At 43.7% G+C, this 27,654-nt stretch overlaps 1 protein-coding gene across 1 annotated transcript; it reads left to right on the top strand.

The window, feature by feature from the left end:
* The first annotated feature begins 1,569 nt into the window (after positions 1-1,569).
* On the top strand, positions 1,570-26,373 carry PDIA6 (protein disulfide isomerase family A member 6). The gene is made up of 13 exons (XM_077812520.1): positions 1,570-1,676; positions 8,868-9,009; positions 11,140-11,197; positions 11,854-11,980; positions 13,350-13,456; positions 15,944-16,080; positions 16,591-16,705; positions 17,938-18,078; positions 19,692-19,776; positions 19,867-19,939; positions 21,404-21,562; positions 24,568-24,664; positions 25,902-26,373. Exons 1-13 carry the CDS (start codon positions 1,643-1,645, stop codon positions 25,968-25,970), a joined length of 1,344 nt encoding a protein of 447 aa, XP_077668646.1. The 5' UTR covers positions 1,570-1,642; the 3' UTR covers positions 25,971-26,373.
* Positions 26,374-27,654: the final 1,281 nt, after the last annotated feature.

Genomic DNA, 27,654 nt, shown 5'->3' on the forward strand with positions numbered 1-27,654 from the left:
ACATATGGCTGTCACATCCTACTTTCTATTTAAGTAAGAGATACCACACACTACAAACTTGAGGCCAATGTTACGGGCATTGTCACTTGCTAATCCTGAAGTTGGACACTGGCTCTGAACAAGACTGGCAAATGTTCACTATCTTTCTGCAAGAAACTCAACTGACTGGTTAGAAGCATGCGGTGCAACAGTGAAAGACTCAGCAGTTGAAAAAGTGAAGCACTCTCTCACTACATTCAAAAAAATTGCATAAAGGGCTGATAAATGCACCGATACAAATGGATGTCAAGTATTACGTCATTGCATACATTATCTTGATGCCAGTGGTAGGCCAGTAGATTCATTTCTAGATGTTCAGGTTATAGAAGACACATTGGCTGCATCTGTGACAACCCATATCTTAGAAGAGTTAAATACTTGTAAATTGGAGCCCAAACAGATGGCTGCTTGTGCATTTGATGGAGCTGCAAACTTCTCTGGAAGACATAGTGGAGTACAAGCTTTTCTCAGAGAAAAGTGTAACCCTAATCTCTCCTGTACACGCTGCAGAGGCCATCTACTCCAACTAGCACTAGTATGAGCGCCAGACTCTTCAAAAGACATTTAAAAAGCTATAAATGTAATGTCTTCATTATACTCTTTTTTCAGCAAGAGAACAAAAAGACTGAACCTCTTGGAAAAAACAGAAGATACTCTGGGATTGAAGTTCAAATTAGTCCAACCTGAGAAAACCCACTGGCTTTCTCATGGGTAATCCTTGGCTGTTATCTTAAAATTACTGCAACCGTGACTCTCCCTGCTTGCAGCAGTCTCTCCCAGCCGGTCATTCACCTGTTACCCATGCCTCTGCCTGATCATATGAACGAACTAATGAGCATATCAGTTGAAGGAATGGAAGTACTGGACACACGAGAAGCCACTGAAGATGGACGCACTGTATTCAAAAGTTCGTTAACAGAGTTGTGCAAAATTGTAACACGAAACCAAGAAGGATGTAGCTGTTCTGCTTCATAGCCAGCTTGTAGAGCTAACTTTAATATATGCAATGATTTTAAAACATGAGTTAAAATTAATAAAAAGGTCACGAAACGTTTTTCAATTTTTGCTATGGTGCCATGACTACAGCCCACCTTCTCCCTCCTGCTCTCGCCCCCTCCCCAGTTTCAGTTCCTGGGGGATACACGGGGCAGTGCCCCTCTAGCCAGCAGCGCGAGGCAGTTCAAGGGGGAGAGGAACAGGGCCCCTCCAAATTAGCAGCGGGGAGCTGTTCACGCGGTGCACTGCCCGTGTCCCACCCGCCTGCCCGGGGAAGCAGCTGGACATGGAGGAGAACAGGGCGGGGAACCCCACGCGCTCCTCCAGGCTGCAACCACAGACCCAGCCACGATCGCGCCCGCCATAGGCTCAGCGGGGCCGCCGGGCTCCACCCTCCGAACGCTGTCACTCCCAGCTGGGAATGACCCGGCCGCCATCTATTGGCTATGCAAATGAGAGAACGGCGGCAGCACCAATGAGCAGCGGCCACGGCTGGGAACTCGGGGCCGCGTGGGCAGGGTGGTGGCGGTGGGGGGGAGCGGATTGTAGGGGCCGGTTGCGGGGAGGTCGCGAGCCCGCCAGCGAGACACGGAGCAGCCCAGTCACCATGGGGATGTTCGGCGCGAGCGGCCTCTTGCTGGGTAGGCGCCCTGCGAGCGCGGGCTCCGGCGGGCGGGGGCACGGGGGGAGGCCTGCGTGGGGCCGGCAGGCCGGGGTCAGGGCGCTCCCCTGGGAGCTGGTTGGGCGGTGACCCTGGCGGAGGCTCCATCGCTGGCCGAGCTCCCTGCTCTGAATGGAGCCGTGAGACCCTTGGCTCGGCACGAGCCCACCTTGCCCGGGGCCCTGCGGGCGCAGCGCGGCTGTCCCTGCCTCTCGGGCCGGGGGCCAGCGCTGCCGGGCCGCGGGGGGCATTGTGGAGAGGGGGAGGCTCACGGCCGAGTCAGGCCTCCCTGCTCGGTCGGTGGGCGGCTCCTGGAGATCCCACGCGGGAAGGGGGGGCCCTAGCGCTGCAGTGGGCTGTGTGTGTGTACTGGGGCGGGGGGGTCTGAGTAACTGGGGCACAAGCTGAGAGGGGAGAAGTGTGTAACCAAAGCTAATGGAGAAAGAACATAGATTCGGGCTCAAGGAAGAAACCAACTAATGGGGAGATTTGTTAGGTTGCAGAATAATCTTTGAGGGGAAACAGTAGGAGCCCTAAATGACGAAGAGTCCTTGTGGCACCTTAGAGACTAACAAATTTAGGCAAATAAATCTGTTAGTCTCTAAGGTGCCACAAGGACTCCTCGTTGTTTTTGCTGATGCAGACTAACAGGGCTACCCCCTCTGAAAATAGGAGCCCTGTTCCTGAAGACATTTTAAAATTAGGCCTGGCAAATAGCAAGAAAGAATCCTGCGCTTGCTCCTGGGGGAGTGGCCTACATGAGCCAGTGGTGAGCCTCTTCCATCCTTTCATAGAATATCAGGCTTGGAAAGGACCTCAGGAGGTCATCTAGTCCAACCCCCTGCTCAAAGCAGGACCAATCCCCAGTTTTTGGCCCAGATCCCTAAATGGCCCCCTCAAGGATTGAACTCAGAACCCCGGGTTTAGCAGGGCAATGCTCAAACCACTGAGCTAATCCCCCCCCCCCCCCCCCTTTATAAGAACCCAGTTCTGTTCTAACTTGGGCCAAGCTCCTGTTGAACAACTGTGGAAGTTCATGGGATTGTTGGACTCTGATTCTAAAAATTTTACTTCTCTGTGTATTTTCTAACCTTACCAAGGTATCCATCTATAGCAAACCTTATTCTTAGTTGAGCCACACTTTCCAATGGAGGTGTAGGAGACTATTCTCCATGCATGAAGAAGATCATTCCGGGAGATAAGGGTTCAAGTTGTGAGATGTAACATGATGCAAAGGCCAAATCATAGAATGCACGGTTATGCTACTGGATTCCTGAATTGTAAAAAGTGTTGAGTGCATAACTTTGAGGGGAGGCCAAAGCAGCAACTAGATCTATGAACAGATCACTGCAGTCTCACAGATCATTTTATTAGAAGCATCATGTTGTAATGGAATCATGTTGATAAGTTGTATCATTTAACATCTTAAAGAGTTGCTTATAATTGCTAGCTCCAGAGCACACAAGAGCAGAGACTATCATCCTAAGTAACACACAGGTGAGGAATTAATGATAGCTAGGCTACTGAGTACTAGTGACCACAATGTAAGTAAGTTTTAGCATGTAGGGATAAGCATTGTGAGCAAGTTTAGAAAGTGAGACTATTTTTTTAGAGTAGGATAATCAAAAATGAGAACTAAATTTCTCAGACTCAGCATGTATATCATAAGCGGCAAAATATATCGTAAGACTCAAAGCATGTATAATACCCCCCTAACCAAAATAATAATTACAGGAAGGCAACCAGTATGGATAGTTAAATGGGAAGGTTCAAAATATGGATTCAGATGTGATCCTGGAAAATGGAAATCCATATTGAAACCAGTAGGAATGTGCAGTTACTGTCAGGTGAAATGCAAGATGAATAAGAGGGAATGGCCAAAGAGACGCAACCAAATGCAACACAAATATATTGGAAGAGGAAATAAGTGCTGAGATGACAGCTCTCTTAAGATAGAAAGCAAAGCTGTCTACAATGTGCACTTCAACTGTTGCAAAATGATGAATCATTTGCAGTAGGAAATACAGTGGTAGAACACTTGAGATTACCTGTTTGTTTTTTGTAGAAAATACATACTGTGTATTTTTCCCTCTCTAATCCAGGCCTAATTAAATGAATTCTGTTTTACATCTCCAGTGAGTGTCTTGATGCTTTATTTACATGGCTGCACATAGCTAGGATCCTGCACACCAGTGTGAGAAATCGATATTTTATCAGAAAGCATAGAATTTTGATGGGGGGAAAGAAGAAAGGGTAGAGACTAAATAAATACTTCTGTGGCCTTTTTTCCACCTCCATTACTCAACCTGGCCCTCCAACGCTTTTGTGAGTGTGTGTCCCTTAAAACATTCACAGGTAGCGAGAAATGCTGAATAAACAGCACCATGCATGGCCAGGGTGGAGTGTCTTACCTGTCATGCATGTGCACCAGTTTATGAACTGCACGGTAATCAGACTTTTACAAAAATCCTTAGTAAGGGACACATGAAATAATCTGCCCTTAGGGGAAATTTCTTCCTTAGCCCTGTCAATGTGTGGCTTTTGTCATGACAGTGAAGGTTTCTATGTAACATTTATACTTCTATTCTGTCATAACTATGGATGGGCTTGTTTTCTGTATAATTAATTCAAATTGTAAAGCACATTTTGTTTTGACAGTGTTGGGGATCCTTTTACTTTGTATTATGCCCTTTGTTTTTGTCAAGGTTCCTCCCCCACTCTGAACTCTAGGGTACAGATGTGGGGACCTGCATGAAAAACCTCCTAAGCTTATCTTTACCAGCTTAGGTCAAAAACTTCCCCCAGGTACAAAATATTCCACCCGTTGTCCTTGGACTGGCCGCTACCACCACCAAACTAATACTGGTTACTGGGGAAGAGCTGTTTGGACGCGTCCTTCCCCCCAAAATACTTCCCAAAACCTTGCACCCCACTTCCTGGACAAGGTTTGGTAAAAAGCCTCACCAATTTGCCTAGGTGACTACAGACCCAGACCCTTGGATCTTAAGAACAATGAACAATCCTCCCAACACTTGCACCCCCCCTTTCCTGGGAAATGTTGGATAAAAAGCCTCACCAATTTGCATAGGTGACCACAGATCCAAACCCTTGGATCTGAGAACAATGAAAAAGCATTCAGTTTTTTACAAGAAGACTTTTAATAAAAAATAGAAGTAAATAGAAATAAAGAAATCCCCCCTGTAAAATCAGGATGGTAGATATCTTACAGGGTAATTAGATTCAAAAACATAGAGAACCCCTCTAGGCAAAACCTTAAGTTACAAAAAAATACACAGACAGAAATAGTTATTCTATTCAGCACAATTCTTTTCTCAGCCATTTAAAGAAATCATAATCTAACACATACCTAGCTAGATTACTTACTAAAAGTTCTAAGACTCCATTCCTGGTCTATCCCTGGCAAAGACCCAGCATACAGACAGACACAGACCCTTTGTTTCTCTCCCTCCTCCCAGCTTTTGAAAGTATCTTGTCTCCTCATTGGTCATTTTGGTCAGGTGCCAGCGAGGTTACCTTTAGCTTCTTAACCCTTTACAGGTGAGAGGAGCTTTCCCCTGGCCAGGAGGGATTTCAAAGGGGTTTACCCTTCCCTTTATATTTATGACAGTTTTGAAAGCCCTATTCCAGGTTTGATTACTGTTTGTGTGAAAGTGAGTTTTAACCTTGAATTTTTGCTGAAGGCAAATTTCAAATTGTGTATGCGATTGTAGAAGTTGCAAATCACACTTTTGGTTAGTGCGATGTCTTCCAGTCTGGGAACAGAAAATGACTTGGGGCAGATTTCATAGTGAACTGTTAACAATTTGGTGATTAACAAAAGCTTCTGATAAATTGGAAGATCTGTTTATGAAAAGGGGGGAAATGGCAGAAATTATTGAATAAAATTCATTGAGCTCTAGTTTTGACTTCATTCTGCCACAGATCTCTTAGGTGATATAGAGTTACTTCCTGAAAAAGTTTTGCTGTAATTCTACATACAGCGTACTCAGCTCTGAGGGGAAGTTTTCCTTTTCTCTTAAGAGCAGCTGTACCATGCAGCTAAGGCTCTCTTTCACTTTCTCAATGCCTTACCTTACCCTAAATGGCAGCTGTTACTGCAGGTCAGCCTGACATGCTGCAGGAGCGGTTGTATGTGGGCTGCATGTCACTCCTGAAGTACACTGGTGTGAGTTGATCACCTATGGTGAGGTTAGGAAGGGGATGAGGGGAAGAAAGACTCTCTAGAACAGGGATCTCAAACATGTGGGTTGCATGCGGCCCGCAGGGTTCTTTCGTGCGGCCTGCCAAGCTTCCTGCACACCCCCACCCTTCCCATGCGTCCCGCCGCCCATCTGCCTACCCCGTGGCACCGTGAGCCCCGTGCCACTCCCTGAAGCGGCTGGAACCATGTCCCTGTGGCCCCAGGGGGGCAGAGGGTTCTGTGCATTGTGCTCGCTTCCAGGCACCGCCCCCCTCAGCTCCCGTTGGCCGGGAACAGGGAACCACAGCCAATGGGAGCTTTGGGGGAGGTACCCGGACGAGCTGCAAGAGCAGCACACGGAGCCCTGTGCCTCCGCCTCCCCCAGAGACGTGGTTCCGGCCGCTTCCTGGAGCAGAGCGGGGCCAGGGCAGGCAGGCAGGCAGCGAGCCTGCCCTGGCCCCAGTGCGCGCCACTGCCACCCCAGAGCCTGCACCCCGAACCCCTCCTGCACCCCAGCTCCCTGCCCTGAGCCCCCTGCCGCATCCCACACCCCTCCTGCACCCCAACTCCCTGCCCTGAGCCCCCGCCACACCCCGCATCCTCCTGCACCCCCTGGGGGCGGGGAGGGGGCGGAGTTAGGGTGGGGACTTCAGGGAAGGGGTTGGAATGGGGGCAGCAAGGGGGGATGTCAGTTATGCGGCCCTCGGGCCAATGCACTAGTCCTCATGTGGCCCTCGTGGTCATTTGAGTTTGAGACCCCTGCTCTAGAACATGAATAAACATACTTAAGTTGGTCCAGGATTACTTCAAAAGAAACTCCCAGATTTTAAGGCCAGAAGGGACCATTATAAGGCGGTGTGGCAGAGTGGAGATCACTGAAATGGGACTCAGGAGAACTGTGCTATATTTCCAGCACTGCCACTGATTTCCTGGGGTCGGAAAGGAATTTTCCTCCAGGTCAGATTGGCAGAGATCCTGAGGGTCCTGGTGGGATTGCCTTCCTCTGTCGAGTGGGGCATGGGTCACTTGTTGGTCTGAAGTAGAGTAAAAGGCGTCTCTGTAACATGAAGTCTGTAAATCAAGATTTGAGGATTTAAGTAACTCAACCAGAGGTTATGTGCCTATTACTGGAGTGGGTGGGTGAGGTTGTGTGGCCTGCTGTGTGCAGGAGGTCAGACTAGAAGATGATCACAATGGTTCCTTTTGGTCATAAGGTCTGAGTCTGAGTCTGGGCAAGTCTCTTCACCTCCATGGCTTAGTTTCCCCTTCTGTAAAATGGGGATAATGATACTGACTTCCATTGTAAAGCACTTTGAGACCTACTGTTGGAAAGCACTGTGTAAGAGGTGGTATTATTACCTAGTCTGACCACCTTTATAACATGGGCCATAGAATTTCATAATCACTAAGGCAGATCTTCCAGAAAGGCAGCCAGTCTTCATCTAAAGACTTCAAGAGATGGAGAATCTACCATTTCCTTTGGTAGCTTGTTCCAATGGTTAATCACCCTCACTGTTAAATTCAAATTAGAAACACATCACACATTTTTATCTGCCTTTAACTTCCAGCCATTGGTTCTTGTTATGTTTTTCTCTTCTGTTGTGAAGAACCTTTTAGTACCTAGTATTTTCTCTCCACGAAGGTACTTAATATATTGTATTCAAGTCACCTCTTGATCTTTAAATAAGTTTAAACAGATTTAGTTCTTTAAGTCTCTCGCTCTTAAGCCATTTTTTCCAGTCCTTGAATAATTTTATGGCTCTTTTCTGCACTGTCTCCAGTTCAAGAAAAAGAGTTGCTCAACTTTTCACCATGAAAAATCTTCTAGAGTTCAAAGAACCTTTTAGAGTAGGGATGTAAACAGCAGTTTAAAAAAAAGGAACCGTGTAACCGATTAAAATTTTAATCGGTTACACGGTTAAACGTTTCACCGGGGAACTGAGGGTGCGGGCGGTGCTGCAGTACCCTCACATTTTACGTGGGGCTCTGCTCCCAGGGATCCCGGCCCACGTGCCCAGGGACTCTGCTGCCGGCCTTCACCACCCGCCACCGCACCTGGGGACTCCGCTGTCGGCCCTGCGCCTGGGGCAGCAGTGGAGTCCTGGGCTCCAGTGGGCAACGGAGTTTAATCATTAACCGTTAACCAATACCAGTAAGTAAGACTGATGCTTATCGGTTAACCTTTTACATCCCTATTTTAGAGTGTTTGTTGTTGCAGGAGGTGTGACACAAAGACTAACTTCTGGTTTGCCTCCCACCATTTGAGAAACAAAACAATACTGTAGGTGCTAGGACTCATCAGTAGCAAGGACAGAGGAGTTCCTTCCTTCCTTCCTTCCTACCCCTCCTGCTGCTGCTGTTTGGTACTAGTTCCAAATTGAATGTAGCAAGTCCTAGACTCCAAACCAGTGTAACTTGAAATAATTGAACTAAGACACATGTCCTGTTATCTTGGGGGGAAAAGATCTGAGAATTTTGGCCTATGCTGTCCTTGTATCATGTTGGGTAAGGGGTGTGGCCAGCCAACCCTCCATTTTTCCTGAGACCTGTGAGGACATTCTGCAGATCTCCAGGGTATGCACATGGAGGTCTAGCCTGTCTGTGCTGTTCCAGGCCTTCAGATAGTTGCTATGGCCTCCAAATGTGAGCCAAAAATCTTTGAGGAGGTTTGGAGAGGCAGCATAAATTCCATCAGGTTTGCTGGAAGATGGTGGTATAGAAAGCATCTGTCACCTAAATCCATGGAGTCCTGGACACATGACCTTTGCATGGGAAGGCTTCTGCAGGATGGCAAGGAGAGAGAGATGGGTTGCTGCAATTCCCCTCCCTCTGGCAGATTTGGTGTTCCTGTCTCTTTCTCCCTACTGCTAAAAGAAAAAGGGGGTGAGAGGGGGGTCATTCAGCCATGAATCTAGTACAGCCGTTGATATTTTTGATGAGAGTATAATTTGGATTTTCTTTTTGTTCTAGGAGCTGTGAGCTGCACATTCTTCCTGGCAGCTAACAGCCTATATTCATCCAGTGATGATGTGATAGAGCTAACACCAACAAATTTCAACAAGGAAGTCATTCAGAGCGACAGTTTATGGCTGGTAGAATTTTACGCACCATGGTAAGGATTATAGCTAGTCAGAGAATCCTAGCACATGCTGTCCTGCCAGCATGTAAGAGGGTTGACTAATTTCTATAAACAAAGGACTTCCTGCTCACCCTTATATCTTCGAGGAATACGAAAGGTGACTTACTAGAAATCCTGGACCAACCATTCACTCTCTCACACAGATCTCACTTGGGTTTCAATGCATTTCAATAGCCTTGTGGCCAGCAAAATAAACCTGGGTTTATAGAACAGATTGGTGGAAAATAATTAGTCTGGATTGGTAAGAGGTGCATTAGATTGCAGCCTAGACGCTCAAATCTTTTTGCATTTATAACTTTCAATATTAACTTCAGTAAAGATAGAAAAATAATTAGAGCTGTCAATCACCATTAACTCAAGCGATTAACTCCAAACAAATTAACTCAATTAATTTTATCACAATCACCGTTTTAATCACACTACAATAATAGAATACTAATTGAAATTTATTATGAATATTTTGGATGTTTTTCTACATTTTCAAATATATTCATTTCAATTACAACACTGAATACAAAGTGTACAGTGCTCACTTTATATTTTTTATTACGAATATTTGCACTGTAGAAAAAATAAATAAAAGAAATAGTATTTTTCAATTCACTTCATACAAGTACTATAGTTCATTCTCTTTACCGTGAAAAACAATGTAAAAATTAAAGCCTACAAGTCCACTCAGTCCTACTTTTTGTTCAGTCAATCGCTAAGATAGACAAATTTGTTCACATTTATGGAAGATAATGCTGCCTACTTCTTATTTTACGATGACACCTGAACGTGAGAACAGGCATTCAACGCCAGCTACAACAGTGCCATATGCAAGATATTTACGTGCCAGTTGAGTGCAATTATGTAAAAAAAAATTCTACATTTGTAAGTTGCACTTTCACGAAAGAGATTGCCCTACAGTACTTGTATAGATGAATTGGAAAATACTATTTCTTTTTTCTTATCTACAGTGAAAATATTTATAATAAAAATAATATAAAGTGAGTACTGTACACTTTGTATTCTGTGTTATAATTGAAATCAATATATTTGAAAATGTAGAAAGCATCCCAAAATATTTAAATAAATGGTTTTCTGTTATTGTGTAACAGTGTGATTTAAAACTGCGATTAATGCAATTCATTTTTTTTATTGTTTGGCAGCCCTAAAAATAATTGATTAGCAGTGTGTTCTAAATGAAGAGTTTCTCTGCATCCAATCTTTCCCATCCTGACCCCGCCATGAAGGCATAAGGCTGAATTTGTGGTTATGATGCCCGCACCTAGCTGCCCAACTTAGCCTGTATTACTATTCTAGGCAAAGCTTTGTGTCCCTCATCTCCTCTATGAAATGTAATAGCATACTAACAAGGGTGAATCACTGTTGGGTTAACACATCCAGGTTCTAATCCATTATAACTAAAGATAACCTATCATAAAGTAACCAGCGAAAAAGGGAAAGTCTTCAGGGTTAGCCTGGGGCAAAGCATAATGGAAGTATAAGAAACAGGTAAGATCTCAGTGTATGCTCTTTGCAGAAGAAAATGTCTTTTACACACCAGAAACAGAAGAGTAGCTTACTGAAAACCACAGCTTACCAGAGCATGTGTATACTCTTACAGTTTTCTCTGACATGCCTCCTGTGCAGATCTGCTTAAACAAACTACTCAGTTATCATCCCTCAGTCAGGATTGCTTGGGTGTTCTGCTTCACTGGAATAACTTCCCTTGAGATTTCCCCTCTCCTTTCTTTAAGGCTTAACAGTACTAGGCAGTCCAAGTTCTTATCATATACAGTTCTCTTGCTAGGTTGGAGCTCACCATCTCTGTTTGAGGCTAGTTTTTAGATTATCATTGTCAGCAGGGTAAGAATCCTTTGCAGTGTTTGCTCCTGGTGTCTGCAGTGACACGGTGAGATCACAACTTGGTATTCTTCCCCCCCTCATGTGGCTAGAACTCCCAACTCCATTTCACAAAATGCAAATAGCAAATGATAGATTACATTCGTATGCTGGACTCTTGCAGAGTTCAAACTTCATTGATTTCTTAGGTATTTTGTGAAATGAAGTACTTACCAAGTACTTACTTGAATGAAAATAAATTTATTTTTCCAAAAGGTGTGGTCACTGTCAACGACTAACTCCTGAATGGAAGAAAGCAGCGACAGCATTAAAAGTAAGTTTAAACTTTCCCACGCACATGCAGTGCTTTGGAGTTGGGGGAAATTGGCTTTTGTCAGCTCTCTTAGAAATTTACAACTAACTTTAGGTCAGCCTTGTGAAATTCTACTAGCCCTGGACAAGTAAAATTCTTTAACAGGCAAAACGTCAGGTTTTTCTAAATAATCTGTCCAAGGGTTTTTGCTTTTTCTGGTAAACTTCCATGACTGCTTTGGAAGGCTGTTATAGAATCAAAAATCAATGGTTTATAATCCAGATTTCTGGTTGAGAAATATTTTTCTTTCTCTTTCTCCCCACTCCCCCTCCCCCAAAAGCCTCTGAATGCCTTTAGATCCCAGAACTAGCACAGGTTGGGTGTGTGGAAATAGCTCTGTAAACTGCAACATACTAGCATTTGTTTCAGTATGGTAAATGTGACAATGCAGTGATCTGCTGAGCTTTGAATTTGCTGTTTAGTCTTTCTACACACCTTTTTGTTTAATACAAAAAAACCATTAATTGATAACTTTGTGTCTCCCATTCCCAACTACTAGGCTGCCATGGCCCCAAACTTCCCCAGTACATTACTCACTGGTTCTTTCCACCTGACCATTATGGCTCCTGCTGTCAAATGCATTAAATTACAGTTGAAGCTTTTTAAAATTTAAATAGGGTGTTGTGAAAGTTGGTGCGGTTGATGCAGATAAGCATCAGTCCCTAGGTGGTCAGTACGGTGTTCGAGGATTTCCAACTATCAAGATTTTTGGATCCAACAAGAACAAAGCAGAAGATTACCAGGGTAAGTGCTGTGTGGTACTCTTTCATGTGTGGTGTGTTTTCATGTCTCGTGTGATATGATTGGCACGATAGATAAAAAGAATTGTGAAATTGCTTATTCCATGTCTGCTATCTATAATCAGTAAGGCTATGTTTTATTCACAGTAATTTTTAGTAAAAGTCATGGACAGGTCACGGGCAGTAAACAAAAATTCACAACCTGTGACCTGTCCATGACTTGTACTGTATACCCCTGACTAAATCTTTGGGGGAGGACGGCCCGTGGATTGCGGGGGGCAGGGGCGTGCAGCCTGGGACCCCCGCTGTGGGGTGGGTTGGTGGAGCTGCCAGGCTCCCTGTCTGACTCCATGTCTCCCTGGAATTGTCAACATCCCCCTTCCTCAGCTCCTAGGCAGAGGTGTGGCCAGGCAGCTCTGTGATGCCTCCGCCCTGAGTGTCGGCTCCCATTGGCCAGGAACCGCAGCCAATAGGAGCTGCGGGGGTGGTGTCTGCAGGTGGAGGCAGGGCACAGAGCTGCCTGGCCACGCCTCTGCCTAGGAGCTGAAGGAGGGGGATGTCGCTGCTTACTGGGAGAGCGCCCTCCCCCCCCCCCCCCCCGAGGTAAGTGCCACCCAGAACCCGCACCCCCTCCTGTGCCCCAACCCTGAGTCCCCTCTCACACCCAAACTCCTGCTGCTGGAGTGGGGAGGAGACTGAGACTGCCCCAGGTGTGACTGGCTGGGGGGCCACCCAAGCTGCTCAGGTGGCCTCTAGGCCAGCCGCACCAGCTGCTGCAGAAGTCACAGAGGTCTTGGAAAGTCACAAAATCCATGACCTCTGTGACAAACTCTCAGCCTTAATAATCAAGTATTTTCATGTAGATTGTGGTTATTTTAGGAAACAAACAGAAAAGAACTCTGCTGCTAGTAGTTGCAGTTGAGTAATTCATCTGATGTGATGGCATGGAAACATAATAGCAGATTCCCAGTTAAATCACGCTGCAGTGCTCAAGTTTGGAAGGTCCGAGGCATTGCAGTAAGATATTACTGATTTCTTGATGTGCATGCACTGCGGAGAGGATTTATTAGAGAGGGTATTTGTTTGCTGTCCTGGTGATAGTGACCTAATTCTTGTAGAGTATTGTGTTCAATATCAATATTGCCTTGCATGTAACTTCCTTGCTTTTTAGCATTTTTGAAGAAATACACTTGTGCAACCTTAGTGCCCAAGTTAATTGAGTCCCACCATACATAAAATGTCAGTAAAGGCCAATCCTGTGCCCACTGAAGCCAACCGGAGCAGTATTGGGCCTTGAATCTAAGCTTGTAAAATAGGGTGCTAATATGATTTGACAGTTCAGCCCTTTATCTCTTTATTCTGCTGTGTCACAGGTGGCAGAACAAGTGAAGCTATTGTTGATGCTGCTTTAAGTACTCTTCGATCACTGGTGAAGGATCGTCTTAGTGGCAGAAGTGGAGGATATAGTTCTGGAAAGCAGGTAGTTCTGAGGGAATGGATAATGCATTATTTTTATTGATGAGGCTTCATGTCTTCTGCAGCAAATCAGAGCCTTGTGCTCCAAGATCTGTGTAGCACTTGAGGGTGCATGGGATCACTTTATGTGTTCATGTTGGTACGACACTTGCAAAGTGTGTGAAAGAACTTGGAGTATTGGTTAAGCTGATTGACAGAAGATTATCTCTTTGGGCTGTTTGGCAGCACATTCCAGAAAAGCCACAAGTCTCGTTCTTAGGATATGTCCGCATGGCAACCAGAAAGCATAGGGAGGGAGATGGGCTTCAGAGCCCAAGCTGCAGCACGAGCCTGAATGTCTATGCAGCTATTTTTAGTGCTGTAACTTGAGTCGGAGTCTGTTGACCCAGGCTCTGACACTTGCTGCTGTGGGTTTCTGCTTGCTGTGTAGACATACCCATAAGGTAAGATAAAATGAATTACATGGTTTAGAAAACAGCCAGGTTGCATGTGACCCTGATGTGGTATACCAGCTGCAGCGGAACTCTTCATTGGCCAAAATGGTTTATATGGCATGTTTATCTCAGTCCACCAGTGAGCAGTCAGGATGTCTATCAGCCTTTTAGAGATTCAGTAATTCAACTTGAAGGAACTTTTTTTCCTGACAGGAAAAAATCATTTCAGCTGTTGACTTGTAGAAGTGGAACGTTTAGGTATTAGCTGACTTTTTTTTCATCTCCACAACATTCTAATGCTAAATATTATAATAGAGTTATTAATAACTAGAGCAAGTTAAATGCTGATGGCAATCATCAAAAATATGATCAATATTTTAAAAGCAGCCTGGTTCTTTACCTTGATACATCCACTGCAGTCAGTGGGAGTAGCTTGGCTAACGCATCACATAGTGATTTGAATATAAACCTCATTAGGTTAATGGTGTACTAAAATCCTTTTTAAAAAGAAACTTGGACAATCAGTTCTTGCCTGCAGCAGATGTGCAATTCTCTGGAGCGCTCAGTGCAACCACTGTGCACAATGGCCTCATGAAACCAGGACCTGCAGTCCCCTCCGTGAGAAGAGAAGTCCTACTCTCCCAAAGAGATGCGTAACTGCGGCTACGTCTACACTAGAAACTTCAAAGTGCTGCTGCGGGAGTGCCCCCGGGGCAGCGCTTTGAAGTGTGAGTGTGGTCACGTGTGAGCGCTGGGAGAGAGGTCTCCCAGCGCTCCTGGTAATCCACCTCCGGAAGGGGAATAGCTCCGAGCACTGGGAGCGCGGCTCCCAGCACTTGGAGCCTGTCCTCACTAGCGCTTTAAAGCGCTTAAACTTGCTGCGCCCGGGGGGGGTGGGGGGCGATTTTTCACACCCCAGAGCCAGCAAATTAGAGAGCTATAAAATGTAAGTGTAGACAAGACCTGAACGTGGAGATTTGTCAAGTTTCTAAGCACTAACGCAAGAGAGACCCTGTGGAAGGGGTGACTTGGCCTTCAATCTTTGTCTGTCTCTCCATGTGTTAAATGGGGTTCCTTCATCCCTTCCTCAGAGTTGTATTAAGGCTAAGTTCATTAGTGTTTGCAATTCTGTGGCACGTTCCATCTGAGGACCTCAAAGTAGTTAGTTAAATTAACATGAGAGCCAGAAAGCAAAACATAACCAGGAACAAGACCAGCTGCTAAGCATTAAGTGCTGCAGAATGAATGAGATTATTTCATAGTCCAAGCCCTGAAGTGGAAAATGTAAACAGAACAGTGAAAAATAAGAACCCTATAAAAGTCATAAAAAGAAAAGGAGGACTTGTGGCACCTTAGAGACTAACAAATTTATTAGAGCATAAGCTTTCGTGAGCTACAGCTCACTTCATCGCACAAGTCCTCCTTTTCTTTTTACGGATACAGACTAACACGGCTGCTACTCTGAAACCTGTCATAAAAGTCATAGGGTAACACTGTCAAAAACGCTTGGTACCCAGCCCCCATTTTCAAAAGTTACTAAAGGCCATTGACTTTCAACAGGATTTGGGCTCCTGTGTGCCTAAGTCACTTCTACAAATATGATTTTGCACCTAACTGATTTAGGAATCTCCTGAAAATTTTATACTTAACCTACCAAAGTGGATAAGAACTTTTTTAATGGTAATTTTTTTTAACCTGACTGTGTCCCTTTATATTCTGGCAGTGAGACTTCTTTCTAAAAGTGAACCAAAAGATCTTGAGCCATTAAGATCAGAGTTCTGGTCTTTCCAGAGACTATAGTGTTGCTTCCCATTGGTCTTTAGAAGTTTGCTGCAATCTGTATGCTCTGTGGGTGTTCTTAACATGGATAGCTCTAGCATGGGAAACTCAGATTGTCTGAACTTGGAAATTTCTGATAAACGTGTTTTAATTTAGCAAAGAAATGTCTAGGTACACACACATGGAAGTGATTACATCTGGAGCAGCTGTGGTGTGGTTATGTGAGGGAGCAATGCAAAAGTTCCCCCAGTTTAACAGGTTTTATTTTTGAACTACAGAGTAGCCGAGAAAGTGGAGGCGGTGATAAAAAGGATGTGATTGAACTGACTGATGACAGCTTTGATAAGAACGTTGTGAATAGTGATGATGTTTGGCTGGTAGAGTTTTATGCCCCATGGTGTGGACACTGCAAAAAGTAAGTGAAGCTGTTGGCAATCATTTTAAATGGGTACTTGCTTGTCATCTGCAGTTTATGTAAGCGGGCTTATTTCTTGAATTGGAAATAGAACTGTCTCTCTTGTTTTATTGGATGTGAGTCTTGACAATGGTGCAAGTTACTCTTTAACTTGCCCACTCCAGAATTTACTAGGGAACCTGTGTTTCTTCCCTCCCCACCCCCATCAGCAGTTTTAGCATTTGTTGGACCCAGTCCTGCTTCATTTGAAATCATGGGCAAAATTCCCCCTGCCACCAGTGGGAACAGGATCTGGCCCTTTGAAAGTTTCTTATGTTAGGAGAGTCTTCTAATCCCAGAATTCAAGATGTCCTGAGATATTCCATGTAGTCCTTGAGTCCTTTTCCAGAGCTGCTCCTACTCTGGAGAGAGTGCATTCCTCCAGGTATAAGCTGTGGGTTGTGGTTTCACTAACTTGCCTCTAAAATACCAATTTTTACTGCTAGTAATTGGCATTATGTTGCTTTCCAGTCTGGAGCCAGAATGGGCAGCTGCTGCCACAGAAGTGAAAGAACAGACCAAGGGAAAAGTGAAACTGGCAGCCGTAGATGCTACAGTGAATCAGATGTTAGCCAGCCGATATGGGGTGAGTGTGCTCTGCAGGCTTGAAAATTCCCTCCCCTTGTTTGCAATCTCTCTAATAGGTCACGTTCCCTGGTAATACCTAAAGAACTCTTACCTCAACACTTACTTTTAGTTCTTAGTACTAACAAATATTAGTATAAAAGGGACTTGAGCAATTCATGGGGAAATCAGTTGCTTTTCCCAAACGCTGAGAGAAGATGGAATAAATATGGATGTTTCCATTGAGAAAGTATCTTTGACTCCTGCAGTTTGCTTCCACGAGGTCTGGCATAACTGCACCCTATAGTAATTTACTAAGTGCCATCCTAAAATATATACCACCTCTCTGAGACTGGCAGTTTTTGTACATGGATCCGAGTGCAGCTGGTATCTCCAGCTGAAAGAATTCCAAAGGTGTCATGTTAGCTATACAGATGTGATACCTCAGGCTCAGAACTTGGTGCTTCGTTGGCTCGCTCTCCCCCAGAAAGAAGTTTCTTGATTTTTAAAGGTATTTAGGCACCTAGTGGGGTTTTCAGAGGCACCTAGGCACATAAAACTCATTGATTTCAATGGGTGTGAGGTGTCTAGTTGCTTTTGAAAACCACACTTGGCTCCTAAGGGCCTGATTTTTAAAAGTATTACGTGTCCTTCCATATCTCATTAATACTAAAATAGTTTAAGAAAGTAGAAAGAAAAAACATCACTGAGTAGCATGCGGGTGGAGGGTGAATTCAATCTCACTGTAATTCAACAGTCATTGATAATCAATTGGCAATCAGTGAAGGTACTAGAACAAACTTATTAAAAACGAGTTGTTTTTTAAGGTCCATGTGATGTAGAGGTGGCCACAGTTCTTAACAGGCCTCCCTCTCTTCCCTAATAAACTCAGGGGATCTTCACCTTCAGAGGCATGGAGGAGTAAGCTGGCCCTGCTGATATTTAAATCCTCTAGGGAGATCTGGTGTCAAAACTTGGACCCTTGATGCACCACAGATGCTGATAGTACAATAGCTAATAGTGTTTTTAACACGTATTGACTAACCCAATTTTAAATTGTAGCATAGACAAGGAATAACTAACTTGCCTTTTAAAATGTTTAGGCTGAGGGTGTAGCCCTGCAATGTAGTGTGGAGATCCCCTGTCTTGATGCAAAACTCTCCCTCTTTATCTAGAGCACATCATGGTGGTATTCCATTGCAACCACTAACATTCTTGTTAATTTGAACTAATAACTTCCATATTTTATTGCAGATCCGTGGATTTCCCACAATCAAGATCTTTCAGAAAGGGGAAGACCCTGTTGATTATGATGGTGGAAGAACAAGATCCGATATAGTTGCTCGAGCTCTGGATCTTTTTTCTGAAAGTGCCCCACAACCTGAGCTGCTAGAGGTATCCCTGCTCTGCAAACCTAACTTCTCTGAGTGCTTTTCCATCCTGTCTTTTGGGCCCTGCAGTTATTTTTAAGAAAAATAGTGATGGTAAAGGAAATGACCAAAGTGGTGCACGAGCAGAACTTGTTTTGGATCAAAAGTACCCAAAGATCACAATCCCGGTCCATGGTGTAGCTTTACATTTTTTACAGTGTATAGTACTGCTCATTAAAGAAGCTGGACTGACAGTCCTGAATGCTGAAGACCTTGATCCATGGAATAGATACCGTGAAGGTGGCAGCAGTATGAGCTATCTTGCCAATGTATCTAAATCCTCATTTGGAGAAAGGGGGTGAGATGAAAGTTCAGATTCCATTTCCACTAAAACCTTGGCCGCTTTGCTGAGACTCTGGTGGTGGCTTTGTCATGTGGATCACCTGTAAATGAAGGACTGGGTGGAAACCACACTCATGTCACTTAGTCTAACGGCCTACAGTTGGTAACTTCTAGATTTGATTGACGTGGGCTGGATTTGAACCACTGACTTAGAAGCAGAAATTGACTCCTGTTATATAGTGTGTTGTGCTGCCATTATTTTAACAAGGAGCTTCCACAAACCTCGTGCCTTAGCCTGTGATAAAATCTGTGCTGAGGTGAGGGACTGGCCAATTGAATAACTTTGCCATTTAAACAAAAACTCCCTTCTAACTGACATCAGAGAGGCTAATGACACTACTGGGCAAACTTATACTAAGCTGCACTTTGTAGCAAAGTGTTTACGGTATGCATGGAGAATATTAACATTGCAGCACTGTCAACGGTTTATGTCATCTGACACACATGCAGATTTCACCAGGGTTGGGTGCCTGCACCGCTTCAGTGCAATTCTGTCTATTTCACAGGAAATAAACTGTTGTTCAGAAGTAATAGTTATCTGGCCTGGCATCACACCTCTTCCCCCCTTCACCTCCCCCCAAATCATGGTATCTTAGTGACTGACAGAATTATAAAATGCACGCACCCCTCTCACCCCCTGGAGATTGGCAGGGTTGGACTAGGCCTTTTTTCGTTGTTGACAAACCACAATATGTCTGTCTAATGAGCCTCAAGACTAGAAGTCCCTCTTGGCTTGGGAAGATTTAGCAGCATGCCAAGTGTGGTTGGCTCCACCAGAGGCACTGAAATCACCCAACCTGTTCCCAGTTCAGTGAAATTTTTACCATGGCGATTCTGTCCGCTGCACTGCCCCCCTCCTCCCCACATGTTGCTGCTAACCACTTCACTAGCTTTTATAGTTAGCCTGCTGACAGGCTGTATAAAACTTTATTTCCTATCAGCTGAGTCTCCATTTGATCTCCCTTCACATCTGAATATGCAGCATCAACAGTATTGGTAGGAATATTCATAGGTTTGGGCATGGTGTTTCAGATGAGCATCCTGCTAGTGGACTAGAGGGAGGCTTCCAGTGTCTCTTCTGGCATGTTGCCGTGGGGAAAAGTAGGTTTTTTTTTCTCCCTCAAAGCAGTTGTCTTTTCAGGCAGGACTAAGTTTGAGGCTATGGCACCCAGGACTGTTAATCACCTGAGTGCTGTGGTGTTTTATAATCTGTGGTTTCTTGTTTCATTCTCCCAGATTATTGATGAAAATATTGTGAAGAGTACCTGCGATGCCCACCAGCTCTGTGTAATTGCTGTGTTGCCTCATATTCTTGATACAGGTAGAATAAAAGGAAGCATTTTTCTTTATAATGTCACTTAAGGAAAAAGAACGACCTGCCTTAACTTGTCAAATTCTGTCTGGCAAACAGGAGCTGCAGGTAGAAATTCCTACTTGGAAGTCATGTTAAAAATGGCAGACAAATACAAAAAGAAAATGTGGGGGTAAGTGTCATTGCTGGCTTGGCCACTTCTTTTGAAAAGGGGTGTGTGTGAAGGACCTCAGATGTCCACATTAGATTCGGAGAGGTAGTTACTCTGTGTTCTGGAAGATCCCGCGTCTTGTTTTTCTGTAGAAATACATAAATACCTTGCAGAGATGGGCACAGCTTTGCATCTGACGGTGCTATTTTGCAGATAAGCTAAGAGCATGGTAAAACGGAAAGCCCTGTGAATAGGTCAGTGGATACCTCTGTCAAATTGACAATTTTTTAAATGGGGTCTGTTTAAAAAAACAGACAGAAAACCAACTGATTTAATCCTTTTTTCACCTTGTGTGCATTTTGACTACTTAAGGCTAATGTCAGCTAAACATTGAGATTAGATCAAACATACCTCCCAGGTCTGAATGTTGAAAGCAATATTTGAGCTGTAAAACATGTCTGGTTTCTTTGGAGCCTTACTTTGGTAGGCTGGTTTTTCTCTGTTGTTGTGTCTGATTATATTTCAGAAGTGCAGGCTCTGTTAATGTGTTGCCTCACATTCCCACTGTGGGCCAGCTGGCATTTTCTTTCTCCTTCTCTCCCCCTTCCTCCATGCTGGGTTGAGCCAGTGTGTCTTTTGTTTCCCACAAGCCAGGGAGAGGTCTGCTAAGGAGGGTGATGTTGCCTTATGGCTACCTGTGGACTCCAGGTTGCTGGACATCACAGGAAGTGTTGGGGAGCATTCTGACATGGCAGCTGCTGGGAAAGAGGCCATGGGAGGGAGAGGGGGTGGCATGACAGACTTCAGGGGAGTGCTGAGACCTTTTGAACTCCTGACTGGTCTAATGCTTCACTTTCTGTGGAGGACTTGTTAAGGGCAAGAGAAACTGAATTAGCCAACTGGAGAGTGGAAACATCACACTCCCCTTCTCTGCTCAGCAATCTGCTTCAGGCGTTATTCAAGGCTACAGTTTTTCTTGTTTAGGTATGTGACTTAGCCCACTGTAAGCCTTGCCTGCCTAGGTTAAAGCACAGCAATCTGTTGAAGTAGAGCAAGTCTGTAACTGTTCAACTGTGCTTAAGCATTTGTTCACTAACATGGTTCCTGTCTTGTAGGAGCATCTGTTTATAGCCACTTCTATAGTACAGACTTCAATGGCTGGGCCTCCTTTGGGACCTTGGGCTAGAAGTCATTGTTGAAGATTGAAAAGTTTTCTTCACATAGAGCATGATTCCACATCACGGCTAGATCTTACTGACTTGAATAGAGATGAGGGTCTCTGTGCAGTTTTCCATGATGATACTGATCAAAAACTTTGGAATGTTCCTTAAACTTTATCAGTTTTATTCGGTGGGAATCTGTGAAGCCCTGTGAACAGTGCTACAAAGGACACGGATGTTTTTGCAAAAAGCAGACTTGCCAAAAACTGGTGTAAAAGCAATAATACAGTACTGTCTTCAAGGTTCTTTCTTTTTTCTTTTTAAGGTGGCTGTGGACAGAGGCTGGAGCTCAGTCTGAGCTTGAAAATGCATTGGGAATTGGAGGATTTGGGTACCCAGCAATGGCAGCAGTCAATGCACGGAAGATGAAATTTGCCCTCCTGAAAGGATCTTTCAGTGAACAGGGGATTAATGAATTTCTCAGGTACAAACTTTTTTTTTTTAAAAGTAATTTAAACTGTTCATTTAACTAAGTCTCTGGATCTGTGGAGACAGAACACATTGTACAATGTACATTGGCATGCCAGTGTAAATTCATTCAGGAGTGTGGAGCTCTGGAAATAAGATTACAAGTTGCTGTGGATTTTTTGTTGTTAGTGGCTTTTTTTAACTAAAATATGGGGCTAAGGGGGAGTGTCAGAAAGCATAAGACCCTGATTCTGCAGAGGATTTGCAGGATCAGACCGAGCCCTTAAACTGTAAGTTGCCAAATACTCAAAGTAGTTAGTGTGGCAGTAGTGTGGGGGGACATGGCGCCTATCCCAACTGTTTGATTCTAATAGACTGAGATTGTGCTAATAATTGAAGTCCAATGCAGAATTTTTCTTTACCCAGTGTCTGAAGGTAGGTCTGCACCATCACCATTCTTCCTAAGTTTTAAAAATGCACTGTAAAGCAAAAACATTTCTGTGCTCCATGTCTCTTCCAGCCACCATCACTCTTTCCTCCTTTTACCAGATTGTGAGTGCACTAAGCATGGCAAGTTCTAAACACCATTTCAGAAAAAGTTGTTTTTGCACCTGTGGCATCCTTGTTAACTGACTTCCCAGACAGTGACTTCACCAATACTAGATGTTCATTTTAATCCGGAGTACTTCATATCGTGATTATGTGCTCTGGGTAGCTTCAGTGAATCAGGAAGTACATGATTTTACATGAACTTTACTAGTATGAGTCCATTGGTTGCAAGCAGCTCAGTTAAGGGATTTGTCTCTGATGGAAAACCCCACAACTGCCAACACCAGTGAGTTTGTATCAGTATTCTTTCAAACCAGTTGATGCACTGTGAACCCTAGCTCTGTTCTGTGCCATCACCACAGAAGAGTATCTGCTGCATAACGTACATACTTACAAGGATGTAAAAAATCATTGTGGAGGCATCAACCTAAACCAGTGGTTCCCAAACTGGGGTTCATGAACCCGTGGGGGTTCACGAAATGTTACAGGGCGTTCTTGGGGAAAATTCCCTAATGGCAGACAGAGCTGCCCTTAGGGACCTCTGGCAGCATGGGGCCATCAGCCCGGAGCCCCGGGGACTTCCAAGAGCTCTGCAGATCATAGCAAGCATATCTATCACACTGAGGAGACTGAAACTTCAAGACTCTACAAGAAATGGAAAGGGAGTGGATTTTTTTTTTTTTTCTGTTTTTAAAATTAAATGACTACTAGTGTTGTTTTTAAAATGATTATGAAGAACAAGCTTAAGCTTTGTTTTAACGAGCGTTGGTTGCCTGGGCTGCTCAAGACCTGAATGCTTGTGCAGGAGGAACTCTTTGAGTTGGCTTCTTAAATCCCTTCATGCTGTCTCACATCTGATACTCCTGGATGAAACATAGGAGCCTTGTCTTATAACAGGCTTAATCAAAGTGACACAAGGTACGAAAGTGAGGTCTTGGAAGAGTGTTGGTGTTTTCATAATGTAATGATAAATAATAAATAGTGTGTAATAAGCACGTCATAAAAACAAACTTTATATTTCCAAGATCGCTGCTTTTATAATTTATGCTCAGGTAAGGGAGAAAATCCCTGGAAATATTCATTTTTAGGAGGGGGTTCACAAGACTGGGCATTTTAGTGAAAGGGATTCACGGGTTGTTAAAGTTTGGGAACCACTGACCTAAACCAATGTTTATTAGACTGATTTAGTGGGTTTTCCATTTAGTTTTGGGTTGAAATCTACCAGAATCTTTTTTTCCTTTAAGCAGAAAGATGTAAGTTTAACCCATGAAATTTAAGGTCTATTAAATACAAAAGTAATAGCCTCACAAAGCATACCAGAAAATGTCCATATGCTGATGGTCAGCACGGCTATGACAACTGTCTGTCATTTCTCAAACTTAGTAAGTTCTTGTATGTTTTAAAACAACTTTAGTGAGACCTCAACAGGTGCTGTGAATAGTGATGCCAGAGGACAGTCTTCCTAGGGCAAATATCCCACAGTAACCACCATATTGATGGGCTGTATAATTAAAGGTTCATGTTACCTTACCAAAGAGAAGGACTTGCAAAGTAGAAGATGACATTAACACTTCAGCTCTGGTGTGCTGTGTCTAAGGGAAGTAGTACAGTCACAATAGCTCTAGTTAGCTCTCTTAGTGCACGCTGAGCAGGATGCTAAACTTACGACTTTATGTAATGTGATAGGAAGCCTGTAAACTGTTCAGCTGAAATCAGGAAAACTAAGCCTCCGAAGAGGAGAGGAGCAGGAAAACGTAGACTTTAATGAGATAATGAAGGCCAACCTCAGAATAAGTGTGAATTTACCACTGAAAAAAAAAATACTGAAAGGAATAATGCTTGCTGTTCATAAAGGTCACTCTCTTTCTACAAACTGAATTAGCAGAGCAGGTTGAGATGAATGCAGAAGCTGTTCACCCTGTGAATCACTCTGTAACTGATAAAGATTTAGGCTTCTGACTTGAAGGAGATGAACTTCTGCAGTTGGCAACTAAGAAACGTTACTGCCCATCTTAAAATAAAAACGTCGTTGCCAGAATGTGTAAACCAACCAATAATTTTGGGCTTGTCTCATCTTTACTGTGAGGGGCACAACTAGGTTAATCCATTATAAAAAGGTGCTCAGAAGCTGACCAGTCATGGCAATAAATTGTTTTTAAAAGCAACCTCCCCTGTTTATGGGTTGAATGCTTTGAAGTTTGGTTGTTGGTGTTTATCTTGGGATCTCCCTAAAAATTCTTCTTGTCACCTTCAAAGTTTTTACCGTTCTCTAATGATCTATGAACCTCAAATTAGGGCTATTTGATGTGGTGGAATTGGGATCCATTCAAGCTAAACATCCAGTAGCACACCTAATTCCCTATTAAATGTATACAAAGTAATACAGTGTGTTTGAGGTGGATGAGATTGGAAACTGCTTAAATGTTTTTGTGTTTTTTTTTTCTCCCCTTCCCCTCCTGCCCTCTCTCCCAGGGAGCTCTCCTTCGGTCGTGGATCAACTGCACCAGTAGGTGGTGGGGGTTTCCCTAAAATTAACACAGTCGAGCCGTGGGATGGCAAAGATGGTGAGGTAAGAGGCACCTCGCCGCTGGGTGCATGAACACCTTGTTAGGTTATAAAGAAATACTGGACATAGGAACTGAACCAGGGTGGACATGCTTTCTCAAAATACCTATCCCAAGAGTAAGTGAAACACTTGTAGTTTCCCTCACAAAGTATTCAGACTGCTGCTTTTTAAGCTTACCTCCATAGCCACTTGGTAATAAAGAATAGCTAGGTAATATTGTAATGCTCATTCTCTAAACTAAACCTCTGTTGAATCTCCTAGTTACAGAGACAACAGGATTTAAACAGTAGGAAACCTAACCAGGCCTACCAGATAGCTAGTTACCTGAAGTCATGGACAGTTATACTCTGCCTTGTTAATGTCTTATATTCTAGTCAATAGTATTAAATTTCAAACTGTTGAGGATGAAACGCAATTTATTGCCAACATCTGGTTATGAGGGAACCTTAGTGTGTGAACTAAAGGGGTGACTACACTATAGCACCTGAAACTTAGATGGGTGTTGACTTTGTAGTATAGTGACTTGAAACTCAGAAGTTTCACTTGCATGGGACGCAGCTATACAGTTTTCATTGATAATGAAGTCATGATAATTGAGGCATGCAGTAAATCCTTGATTATATAGGGTTCAGTGGCAAAAGGTGGTTGTTGTTTTTTAAAAAGGCGGGGAGGAGCCAAAGAATCAGTGGTGTGGCTTTGTTTTAATAAGAACTTGGCAATGTCGTACAAGTTCCAACTTTCTGGATAGCGTGTTGTAAATAAATTCCCTGGTAGAAAACACTCCCAGCAACATGTATTGTACTGGTCCCAAGCTCAGTTAAGTGGCCACTGGGCCTGTGTTGAAATGCACTAAGGGACTTTTAGTCATGTGAGCTTCAGCTTTTTCCACTGAAGTGCCATTTAGCTCTGTCTCAGAGCAGCAGCCGTGTTAGTCTGTATTCGCAAAAAGAAAAGGAGTACTAGTGGCACCTTAGAGACTAACACATTTATTTGAGCGTAAGCTTTCGTGAGCATCCGATGAAGTGAGCTGTAGCTCACGAAAGCTTTTGCTCAAATAAATGTGTTAGTCTCTAAGGTGCCACAAGTACTCCTTTTCTTTTAGCTCTGTCTGTACATCCAGACTTAGTCTTATTTTGGATGACACCTCTGTCATCCTCAGCAGGGCATTGATTTTTCAAGTCACATATTAGAACAGTGTTACAAGCACTGGTGTTCAAAAACTCTGCTTGCGGTTCCACAGCTTCCAGTTGAAGATGACATTGATCTGAGTGATGTGGATCTCGAAGACTGGGATAAAGACGAATTGTGAGATCTTCAGGAAGTTTCTTTTCTTGGGAGAGTTTGTGCAGCAGTTTGGAACGTTATTCAAAATCAAATGGATATTCCAGTGGCCTTTTTACAGAGAAGTAGCACTTGGCCAGCTCTCTGGAACACTGCGACAGTGAACTGTATGCCTCTCAAGAAAACATTGCAAAAATTCTATGAATTGTTGTAACCAGTAAATTTGATTGTATTCTGTGTAACAAATATTTTGAGGACAACATTGATCTTTGATTACATCTTGGTTTTTACTTTGTCCATAGCGTTTGTGCTTTTTGAATGTTTCTGGGGGATGTTACTGTAACCTGTTTTAGATGTGATTTTTTTTTTTCATTTAGATGGAACCTGACCAGCTTCTGTTTCAATTAAAGAATAAAACAAGGTATTTTTGACATAGAGTATTCGTCTTGTACAGAGCAACAAACTAGCACACAATTAAAGCTGTCCAGGTTCAGATACACTGTTCACTTTGCAACAGTCATCATAAGGAATGGCACTGTAAGGCTCTTAAACTACCCTGCCACTATAAAACTTCTTGACAGTCTTTGCCTGAAGATTATACCAGACAATCTTGCTTTAAAATGCTCTTTCTAGTCTAGTCCTTTTCCTCCTGTTTTCAGTTTCTTGGAAACAACGTACCACCTCAGATGGTGATCTTGTCATCTGATAGCTAGGTTGCTGCTTGAATGGGAGATTTCTAGGGAAAATGCAGGCTGGTGAAAAGTACTGCTGATTTCAGAAGGTGGCAGTTTTCCTCTGAGTTGGTAGTGAGCGAGTGACCCACCAGAGTGTGAAGGGTCAATGTGCCGCTGTAGCTGCTTTCTCTAGAGAGAGGCCTAAAACTGATACTGACGGGTCTCTTCAATGGAATCCAGGTGTTATGTCCAGCATCCTGGCCCAATTCCAACTTGGGTGATTATGTTCTGCCTTCTTAAATGTCCCCTGCATTTTCCATTGGATCTGGTGTTCTTTGCTTCCCAACTTACACTGTTAAAATACTTACTGTTTCACCCCAGGGGTGGTTACACTTGTGGTGTTTGGTATAATTACTGCTGTTTGTAAAATCAATATTATAAAAAGGCGAAAGGTACTCAAATTATTCTGCGGCTGGCCCCCTCTTGTATCAATGTCTAGCAAAATTACTGTACATGGGACTGACCTGTGTATGAGAGAAGGAGATGGCACAGCTGAAAGCTCCTTTTCACAATAGTAATTTTACAAATCTACCCCCAACCCAATATTGTCTTTAAAGAGTCTTTCACGCTGACAAGGTGATGGACTGTACCAGCTATGGATGATGATTCATGCTGGCCTTCAGTAATGATTAAATTCTAACTAAAGGATCTGGGATAAAATTTTTTAAAGTGCCTCTGTGACTCCTACTGCAGGCAGCGCTAGGTCGACGGAAGAGCTTCTCCCATCGACACATCTGCTTCCCAGGCAGGTGGAGTACCTACACCAACGGGGGAAGCTCTCCTGTCAACAGAGGTTGCATCTCCGCTCAGTGCTGCAATGGCACAGCTGCATCGGCATAGCTGTGCTGCTGCATTTGAAGTGTAGGCAAGCCCTTGGGCTCTAAAGTTGTGTTTTCAAAAGTGACTTAGGCACTTGGAGCCTTTGAAAATTTTATTCCATCTGGTTTTAAGGTTAAGAGCAGGATTTCCTCCCTTTCT

The sequence above is a fragment of the Eretmochelys imbricata genome, chromosome 3 (assembly GCF_965152235.1).
Source record: "Eretmochelys imbricata isolate rEreImb1 chromosome 3, rEreImb1.hap1, whole genome shotgun sequence".
Taxonomy (NCBI): Eukaryota; Metazoa; Chordata; order Testudines; family Cheloniidae; genus Eretmochelys; species Eretmochelys imbricata.

Excerpts from the sequence above, each read along its gene's own strand:
- PDIA6 (XM_077812520.1), top strand. The coding sequence starts at position 1,643 with ATGGGGATGTTCGGCGCGAGCGGCCTCTTGCTGG. Across the intron at positions 11,198-11,853 it reads AAGCAGCGACAGCATTAAAA|GGTGTTGTGAAAGTTGGTGC; the intron begins GTAAGTTTAAAC and ends AAATTTAAATAG. Across the intron at positions 16,706-17,937 it reads TGTTAGCCAGCCGATATGGG|ATCCGTGGATTTCCCACAAT; the intron begins GTGAGTGTGCTC and ends ATTTTATTGCAG.